General features: G+C 38.1%; 2 protein-coding genes across 2 annotated transcripts; both read right to left on the bottom strand.

The window, feature by feature from the left end:
• Positions 1–56: 56 nt before the first annotated feature.
• On the bottom strand, positions 57–2,928 carry LOC116288822 (low density lipoprotein receptor adapter protein 1-like). The gene has a single exon (XM_031695665.2). It carries the CDS (start codon positions 1,734–1,736, stop codon positions 786–788), a length of 951 nt encoding a protein of 316 aa, XP_031551525.1. The 5' UTR covers positions 1,737–2,928; the 3' UTR covers positions 57–785.
• A 98-nt stretch (positions 2,929–3,026) lies between these two features.
• LOC116288823 (DGAT1/2-independent enzyme synthesizing storage lipids) lies at positions 3,027–9,534 on the bottom strand. The gene is made up of 8 exons (XM_031695666.2): positions 9,175–9,534; positions 7,237–7,404; positions 6,987–7,060; positions 6,547–6,669; positions 5,253–5,316; positions 4,474–4,549; positions 4,158–4,221; positions 3,027–3,815 (listed from the first exon to the last, which is right to left on the bottom strand). The coding sequence occupies exons 1-8, from the start codon at positions 9,383–9,385 to the stop codon at positions 3,690–3,692; spliced, it is 906 nt and encodes a 301-aa protein (XP_031551526.1). The 5' UTR covers positions 9,386–9,534; the 3' UTR covers positions 3,027–3,689.
• Positions 9,535–9,618: the final 84 nt, after the last annotated feature.

The following is a 9,618-nucleotide window of genomic DNA, read 5'->3' as shown; positions in this document are numbered from 1 at the left end:
AAGAGAAAGAAAAAAGAAAGAGATTGAAAATCTCTATTTCATCGTGAACCAATAAATATTTTTTATGTTTTTTTTAATTAGTTTTGAGACATATCAAAGAAAGTTTTTTTTTATCTTATATTTTCTTTCAAAGCAACGAATTTTAGAACAACAGTTCTTAGCAAGCATCATTATTCGTTATTATTGCCATGTAACAAGCTTTTAAAAACTGTTTACACTAACGTTTATTCTTCAGCCAACTTAGAAAGTTTCTTTACCATTCCCTAACCCCACCTTAAGGTATTTCACAGCATAAAAATATTTTTAAAAATCCTCAAAAAACTCAACTTAGTTTCTGTACGTGAAATTATGTTGAGGTTGTAAAACTACAATGGCATTTCGACAATTATAATCTTATGGTGGTTTCAATGATTTCCGCTATTATTCCAGCTCAAATTACATGAATCGTTGCACTGAGAAGTTAAAATATATATTCAATTCCCAGAGTTCTGCTAAAAATATTTAGTCTATGACCTTTTAAATAGACAAAAACTACAAGCCATAGAGATAAAAACTTTGTACCTGGGATCCACTACCGAATATTAATAGTATTTACAGATAATTAAATTAAGCTGCCAAAAGCAAGCCAGACATGCGTTCAAAATGATGCAAGTCTTTTCTACTTTTGAGAAATATCAGAAAGCTGGAAATGCCGAGTTAATTTTAAATTAATTTGTCCAAATTAATCGAACACTTCACCAAACACACATTTAAGTTTAGTCTATGAGTTCTGCTTTCAATTAAGATTAGTGAATTCGTAAGCTGAAAATCGACGGATCGCTATCCCATCTCTGTGAACTCGTAGTCTGAATATTTTGCTGTTGAGAGTCCACTGTTTTTGAACGTGATTTGGCCAGCTGTGTAAATTCGTCAAAATCATCATCATTATTTGTTGTAGAGTCTCCAGGATCGTTTGCAACAGCAGTATTTACTATGGGAGCCGTGTTGCTTCGTATTCGCGAGTTCTGAAGGCTTTCCAACCTCCTGTCTACAGGACGGAGGAAATTTTGTTCTCTGGTTGTTGGAGTAATGTTTCTTACGCCATTTTTCGGAGAGCACGGCCTGTTTACTTCACCTTGCTCGTTTGCATAATTCCATTCATTATTATTATTGGTCTCTGCACGCAATCCTGCGATGCCCTCTTCTTCGTCGCTGTAGTTTCCATCCCTCGCGAACGACCGTAAGCTTGCTTCACGTATTGACGTCGCCTGGTAACTCTCATAGTTCATTTTAAAAGCAAGAGAAACCGCTTTGAATACTTCTTGTGCCTTGGATTTTGAGTTACAGAGAAAGACGTACGCTTTGAAAGGCTTTTCTTTACGTTCTCGAGCCACAAATACGAAGGCTTTCTCGTAAGTACCATCCACGTTGCAGTACGTCACCTTAGAGATCGGAAAACTGGCCACCAACGCTCCAGTGTTCTCCTCCATGACGCTCAAATTTTTATGAGTAACTGTCATTTTCATTTTTTTAGATTTCTTGTCATCAGATTTCGTCTTGTTTTGAGTCATAACTTGAGCTACGGGGACATCTGTTTTCTCGCTGCCTGTACCACATCCACTGCTTACCTCAATAGATCCCATGTACTGGACGGAAAATTCTACTCCCGCGATAATCTTATCTTCGTCGTCCACTCCATCTTGATTGAGCTGCTGATGGCCTCCTTTTCGAGCGAAATTCGGGCTTTTAGAGAACATTTCTGGCCAGAAAATGAATGATTTAGTCTGTGAGAAAAATAGCACGTCTTTCGTTGATGTTTGGGTACAAATGCGAGGAGGGTAAGTGATACCATTAGTTCATAATATTGACCCAGTGACCTTCAAACAATGGGAAAAAGTCTTCCGATGATCCGAAATAGACCCGACAGCCATCGATTTTTTACGAGAAAATTCAAGTGCGGATACACTTGCCTCTTGATTGTTCTAAGACTGCTATGTCTGGTCAAGACGTTTCTAACTATAGACGAGTTATTTCACGTTCTTTTCATTACTTTTTTTGATAATTATGATTACGTAATGTTTAATTTGAGACAGTCGCTAAACATTCCTTTGGTGTTGAAGTCCTCAAATCCTGGCGGCGCACACGTGGTCTTTCGCCTCCCAAAGCAGTTCTCTACAGCTAACCATTTAAACATTAATTTAGTCGAACTCATGAAACAACCTCTAGTCTGATTAAAGTCAGGGCACGGTTAATTCACAGTTAGTACCCTGAAATAATTGGAATTTAGCGTGTTTGATTGCAAACAAACAGACACTAAAACTCTACTCAAAAATCAAGCATATCCGATACTAGAGAGGTGCGAGTGAACAACTATGCACACCTAGTTTTTGGCTTCAGTTTTCTTTTTGCCCAACCGGATATACCTTCTCTTTTTACCAATGACGTCTATCAAGTCTTGATGGTTCAAGGCGCACTCGACACACGAGCCGGATAAATTATAAAACAAACTGCCTTTGGCGAAATCGTGGATACTACCCTGTGTGCTTTCTGTGCATTTTGTTGATATAATACCTTCGTAATTACACCGAGATCAAAGTAATTCGCTCCATTAAAAGTTGTACTTTTTGTTCTTGTATTCGGATTTGTATTTGTGTATTGCACCTCTGGGTCATTGTACTTTTACAGCTTGTTCACAGGATACGCCTTGATTGACATTATCCGGTCACTGGTGGCGGTGAGTTGAGGCTAAGGTTTACCGAGATATCACGCAAACTACTCTGCACAAGGTTTTGGGATGCGAATGTATGGCCGAGTGCCAATGTGTTATCCCTACTTGATATGCATCTTTTTATCGAAAACCTCATGAAGTGATCATGACCACCTTGGTTTGGCAGAGAGAGAAACCTTCAAGGGAGAGACCTAACAAACTCTACTCTCAAGTAGCCGAGTCCAGGAACTGAACCTGATAGCCCAGAAACATCGCCACTCCTAATCCATTTGTTTTTTTATTTATTTCAATTATAGTTTATTATTAATATCTTGAATTACAAAAATATTTGAACATATCCGATAATTTATGTACATATATTTATATTAACTTGTATTTTAATTACATGAATTTATTTTAAAATATTATTAGAAAAATTTTCTTTCGCAATATTCTGATTCAAAATACTCAATTCTTTTTTAAGGGAAGTTTTAGCAAAATCAATTTTCCAATTTTTCCCCGGCGTTAGATGACTATTATAACTGAGTGAAACCACAGGAAACCCGCCTGAAGAGACTGCTCAGCTATGTATCAAGTCAAGCTAGACAGTCATTGAAAATCAATCAAGACAACGGCAAATGGATCAGCTGTTTGGCATAGTGGCCCATTTGCGCATGCTTAGTATGAATAAAACACTGCACAAAATGTTTGACTGCAGGCTCATACTTGATTAATATATAGAATTTTTTCCTTTTTTTTTTGAATTGAAACATATATATATTTAAATATCGTATAAAAAATATCGATTCTTTTGTTTGAAATCATTTCACCAATCAATGGTTATTACGCATGGTGTAATTTTAAATGAGAGCTAAGCGTACATGAAAGAAATCGCGTTCGACACTCGAGATGTCGCATGCAACAGAGTTAATCTGGTGAACGTAACACGTAAGTACATACATACCACAGGGTTACCATGATTTAGTTTTCGTCTACTATAGTTTTAGTGTTTCTTTAGTTTTGCATTTGCGCGCTTTTTTCGGTGAGTCCATCGATCGCGTAAAGCAAGCAATATACTTCCTGGTATCCTTTGATGTTTCTTGATTAAATTTTGAATCTCAAGTTGAACCTATTAGAAAATATAGGTATACATAAGTAAAGCATTTTATTTACAAATAATGAAAATTTTTTCCAGAAAATCCGAATGGCAAGTTGAACCTTTGATAGAAAAAATACTTACGAGAAATAGAACGCGCGCCTCTGCAGACTGAAAAAAGGCGGGAATTATCCACTTCCGGTAAATGGTGCGCGCTTCTATCGGAAAAACCGAGAACGCGGGAAAATTGAATACCCAATTCTCAGAAGATGTTGTTTTCCTTTATTTTGTTTTGTTTTAATTTTGTTTTGCTCTTTGTTTGTTTGTTTTTTAATATAAGTTATCAACTTATTCAGGTTACAGCGATTTACTAACCTTGGCAGTTAATTCCTCGCAAGTCAGACTGGGATCATAGATAATGGGATCCCCTATAAATGTCCTTAAAAGATACAAAAAAGATGTTGGTGAGTAGGTGGTGACGGCTTTCTTGCAGCCTACCTCGCTTTTGCTTGTTTGTGGACAGTGAGAGATACTGACTGCATGCTCAATAAGCCCTTTTAGCTTGTGCGTAATGTTTTCCCATTTCATACCACGTGTCATTCCCTAGAGTATTATTTCTTTGTTTAACGGTTGTGCGTGAGAAGACATATAAATATGGATTTAAGAAAAAGGATTTCTAGTGATGACAAACCTCATCTTGACAGGAAATCCTCCATACAAAGGTACGAGGGGAAGTTTCGTCCATTCATAGAGCTTTCGAAAAAATCCTTGGATGAAAAGAAAAAAGAGTTTATAATACCTGATAATGGTTGGCGCAATAGTCTACTATTACAATTGATAATTGATTGATTGGTTAATAGATGTGTAGATGGATAAAAGAGTAAATGGATACATGGGAATATATGTGGAGAAACGAACAAATGGATAGATAGAACAAATGAACATATGTAAGAAAAGACAAAAGGATGCATCCATCTCTCCCTTCCTCTCTTCTTCCTTTACCCACCCATCAATCTATCCATATTTTTTTTCTTTCCTCCACTTTTATTCCAATTTATCCATTTACATCTTTATCCATCTACCAACCTAAATGGTTGGATGGACATGTGTACGAAAGGACAAAATGATGGAAGGTTTGTAAAACGGAGGAGGATACGCTTTGTCAAACAATGAAGAGTGTCTGGACAAAATATTGACTTCAAATCCCACATTAACAAAAGATAGATGTACACTAGAATGTGTTCAAGGGAATATAAATTAAGAGAAGGATCGAATTCCCGCGCCCCATCATGAGCACTCTTTGATGCTATTTTTAGAATCTTTAAAAACGTGAGCAAACAGCGTAGAACGCGACAGCTGCAAACGGTGCCTAAGATGGTTACAAGCATGGATACCAGAGATTCCTTCTCTTAGTTCATTTTCCCTAGGTTACATCACAACTAACTTATCCAACTCAGTACTTATACGTACCTCGACCCGTTCGGACTGATCGTATTGCTTCTCTTACGTTCTGCGTAAATACTGGATAAATGGGCTGAGGTAAAATCATAAATACTGATGAATACTAGTGTAAGACTATGGAACGCAAGGGATCTCTGGTCTGTTGAGCGACTCGTTATATTGAATCTCGTCTTAGACGTTTATACAAGTTGAGTGTCAGGTCTAACTACACAAACTAGAGCAGAGTCAGGTTGACCAGAAGGACTTTTCTTAGTCGGTGTGGCTGTCAGTCGGGATTCCTTACTCGGTCACTGTCCTTACTTAGGTCTGTACCTCCCAGTACTACCCGAACTACAACCTTAGCCTTGTTCACAACTAAGTACAAGATTGAATGCACAGAAATAGTTAAATTGCTCGTCTTATATAACCAGGTAATCTAATCTGAAATTCTTTTTACATCACGTATCTAGACGAGTTCAACCTTGGTGGTTTGAATGTTAATTTGAAAAAGGTTTGTAGAACAATAAACTACAAGTAGATCCCCAAGTCAAAACAGTCTCGGTCACTAAAGTATACATGTTAACTTGCAGAATCGTATACAAAAGCATTATTTATGTGAACTTCCTAAAATTCTGTTGCATAACACTAGTAAAGTTCGGCACAGTGACCGTGATCGGGCATGTAACCCACGTCACAACAGCGTAATGTAAGAATTAATAGACAATTTGTTCAAGGTTGCGTTCGCATCCAATCTTGAAGGGCCACAAAAATGAATAACTGAATGACGGAAATTCAGTCAAATTGAGAAGGCAGTTTTATATTTAAAGAGGAGAATAATCGATTTTGAATTCTTATCGAAAAATGTATGTTGATAAAATCATAGAAATGTATGTTGATAAAATCATAAAGCTCCTGTTCTGGTATCGTGGCCCGTCAAGTTTCTTAGGCCCCGTCCACACGTATCCGCAAATTTGTGTATCCGCAAATTTTTTTTTGCGGATACGGGTTGCGTCCACACGTGTCCGGAAATTTTTGTGTCCGTATCCGCAAATTTTACGAAAACGGATACTTGTGGACGGTGAAAACGATTCGAATACGCTGCGTGTGGACGCAAACATTTTCGTATCCGCAAAAAATAATTTGCGGATACACAAATTTGCGGATACGTGTGGACGGGGCCTTAATAAATTTCGATGAGTGCGCGCGCAACCTTGAGAAAAAGGTATATTTATGAGGAATAAGAGGTAGCGAACTTTTTTAAAGACATGCTGGGCTACCTGTGGAATTTCTGAAACTCAAAATAAAATTAACTTTAGTTACTTACTACTCCTGCTGCCATGGCAACCTTGGCAAATCCTTTCCTGGAATTCCAAATCATACCATAATATTCATCTGAAAATAATGCCTCTCTAACACCCCCAGGGGATATGGCTAATAGATCACCATTCTGTAAAGGAAAAACGTAAGATGTTAGGCTTAGTGGACATGCTACTGTTATCGTAGCCTGATAAATACATACAGCCGTTTCTGTAAGAGTTTTGTGGTTTGATCAAATACTGTAAGACAATGGGAAGGCATTTCAATGTTACGGCATGTCGTGCCGTGTACGTGCTGCAAGTCAGTACCGTACGTTTCCTATACTCATACGATAACCATACGTGCTGTAAGCAGGCCAATGGGTATTGAAAGGAGAGGTGACTTATTGCTACGAGCGCTTGCTAAGTAAGGCTTTTCTTCCCCCGCCGGTGGCAGCCATAATAATACCTTTAATATCTCTATACACTGTTCTCTTGTTCGACCTTCCACTGCACCAACAACTTCCAATAGTATTTGAAAACCTAGTGGGACAGGGGGGAAATGTGCTTTAGATTCCAACGAAAGTACACATTTATACTAAAAAGGCGTTTCAAGGCAGCCGTGAAGTGGGGCAAGAACAAATGTGATTGTTCTGCAACAAATTAAAAAAAATTCCATTGTTTTGTCCCACAAAATCGGAGAAGCCCTCAGCACTTACCTGGGATATGAAAAAGAAAGGTTGCGACTACATTACGGAGGCGTCTTTTCTTGCAGATTAACAGCCTGGCCATGATGTAGTACATGTCGATGGGCATAGCCCCATGGTAATAAATCAGAAGACCTGGACCGTTATCTGGGAGCTTGGTGATGCCATGTATCTCATAACCTGTAAGACAGCATGTAGCATAATCATTACAGACATGCGCCTACTTTCATAACTACGCGATCAACATAACCCAAACTTTTCAGTTCTTAGCTCCCGTTAATCAAATAAATACCAATCTCAAACCCAGAACCCTTATTTCTTACTGCGCATGCTCGACGAAGTAATTGCTGCCAGACACGCCTTCACATGTTTTCAGTTCGACCCCCGCGTTGAGCTGCGCCACTGCTGTACTTGGGGTGGTGATTAGCAATGACGAGAACTATTTCGTCGAGCATACGCGTAAATAATAAGGGCTCTGGGTACATAATTGAAAAATTACCAACTTAGACCATGGGAATTTTGATTGTCAGACGCCAAAAACCCAGACGTTTTGAATTTGATATAGCCAAGGGGGGATGAAGACTGTGAAGCACACAGGGATCCCAAGCGCTAAAGGGAAGTATTAAAACGACTGCTGACCCCTTTTCCCACCCCTTCCCTTGACAGTGGACATGTATAATATACAGCTTCTTACTCTACCCTGGTCAGTACAAAGACGCGCGGCACTGAACCAGGTTCTAACCTTTAACTTAACGCACAAAGCATGTCGATACACGTTTTGTGTGAATTGAGTCGTAAATAAAACCGTGGTTTGTTGACAAAGATTTGAATGTCGATGGTCGTTCACAGCAGAAAGAACGTAAAGGAACAAGGAATGTCGCGTAATCATTGTACTTGGGGATAAATTAGGTGATATAAAATTCAACGAGAAAAAAAAGTTCGTCTAATGGACATTAAGAACAAGAAAAACAATGAAATATTTGTCTTTTGAGTCTCTTGCTGCGCAACAGTCCGCTAAAACCAGTTTTACAGGCTTCGTAACAGTCTAATCGATCCCTGTAAAATGTCCTGCTAACTCCTATTGGATGGATGACATGAACCTTCTTTAAGATAACATAGGATTTAGTACAGATTATGACACATGCTCTCTTCGCCCTGTTTTCTTTTTATCTCGATCGAGAATGAAAGGAAAATTTACCAGAATACTAAAGTCAGGTAGAGGTCTGCATTTGGTGACAATGAAAAATGTAGTACCTTTGCGCTTTGTTTCAGCGTAAACCAACTAATGTACCTCATGCTGCGCAAAATACACCATAAAGCTGAAACAGACTTATTGTTGCTTAAACAATAAAAACCTTTCTCAAGTTACTTGAAAAAATCAAAATTATTTACTATTGCTATAGGGCATACATGGCTATATGGTTTTGAATTAGTGGGTCAGTAGTTCTCCTTTCTTGCGCTTAGCACTTGCTTCAATAAGTGCATGAGTGAAGTGTGAAGTGCAATGATCAAATCTGCATTATAATTTACAACTTTCATACTATATTCTCTTATGTAATGGAAGTTAGATTCCCCTGGAAAGAAAGAGGAAATTTTTTAAAAATATGTAGATAAGGTTTCGTGCCACCTTCAAAATGCAAATGATTTGATTGTGCTTTCAGATCTCTATCACGATACCGATAAATTAACCCTCGAAAAGCTTGTCACGACCTGGTCTAACCAAAAATATAAATCCTGATCAAAAAAAGGACACACTAATGTACAAAATAGTGTACAAAAGTCGTTATGGATTACACGTGAAATCACGTGAAAGCCGATATAACATTTGATGACGGTAAGTGACCGTCATCGATCGATTCGTCAATAATTTTTCAAATTCATAACTGAAATCTTGTTATGAAAATAGAATTTGACATTCGCTATTTGGCCTTCTTTGGTGTATGTACCTACCATGCCAATATTCTCCGTGAGCGTCGACAATAGCAGCCAAAACTTGAGTAGCGCCGTCCCAGAAATTCGTCGAATAAGCGTCGAAAATTTGCCTTCGTTTGTGTCGATAAACCCTCAGAAATACCGCACAAGAATATATAGCAATCATAAAAATGAACGGATAGACGAAGACTATGACGATAGGAGATAAAAGAATCACTAGCCAGTCCATTGCAGACAGTTTTGATTATCTGTGAGATGATTGACCTCTCGATCATTATTGTACCTGTTTGTGCAATGTTTTGATCGGCTCAGATCTAAGAGGATACACCGCTGATCACCAGGAACTCATCAAGTGCGACAACCGAAACAAAAATTATATATCTCTATAAATAATAATAAGATCTATTTCCTATAACTGCTTAAGATTTCGCTTTGTCCCAAGTTTTCAAGTGGATAGCGTTT

This window comes from Actinia tenebrosa, unplaced genomic scaffold, assembly GCF_029948245.1.
Source record: "Actinia tenebrosa isolate PJP-AT-01 unplaced genomic scaffold, QUT_ActTen_1.0 PGA_scaffold1__47_contigs__length_23844297, whole genome shotgun sequence".
NCBI classification, from domain to species: domain Eukaryota; kingdom Metazoa; phylum Cnidaria; class Anthozoa; order Actiniaria; family Actiniidae; genus Actinia; species Actinia tenebrosa.
The sequence above is the reverse complement of the archived record's forward strand: the minus strand, read 5'-3'. Positions and strand labels throughout refer to the sequence as shown.

Coding starts and splice junctions, on each gene's coding strand:
- LOC116288822 (XM_031695665.2), bottom strand. CDS start 1,736: ATGTTCTCTAAAAGCCCGAATTTCGCTCGAAAAGGAGGCCATCAGCAG.
- LOC116288823 (XM_031695666.2), bottom strand. CDS start 9,385: ATGGACTGGCTAGTGATTCTTTTATCTCCTATCGTCATAGTCTTCGTC. Junction 5,317..6,546: donor TTGCCATGGCAGCAGGAGTA/GTAAGTAACTAA, acceptor ATTTTACCTCAG/CCCATTTATCCAGTATTTAC. Junction 4,550..5,252: donor ATCAGTCCGAACGGGTCGAG/GTACGTATAAGT, acceptor TTTTCATCCAAG/GATTTTTTCGAAAGCTCTAT.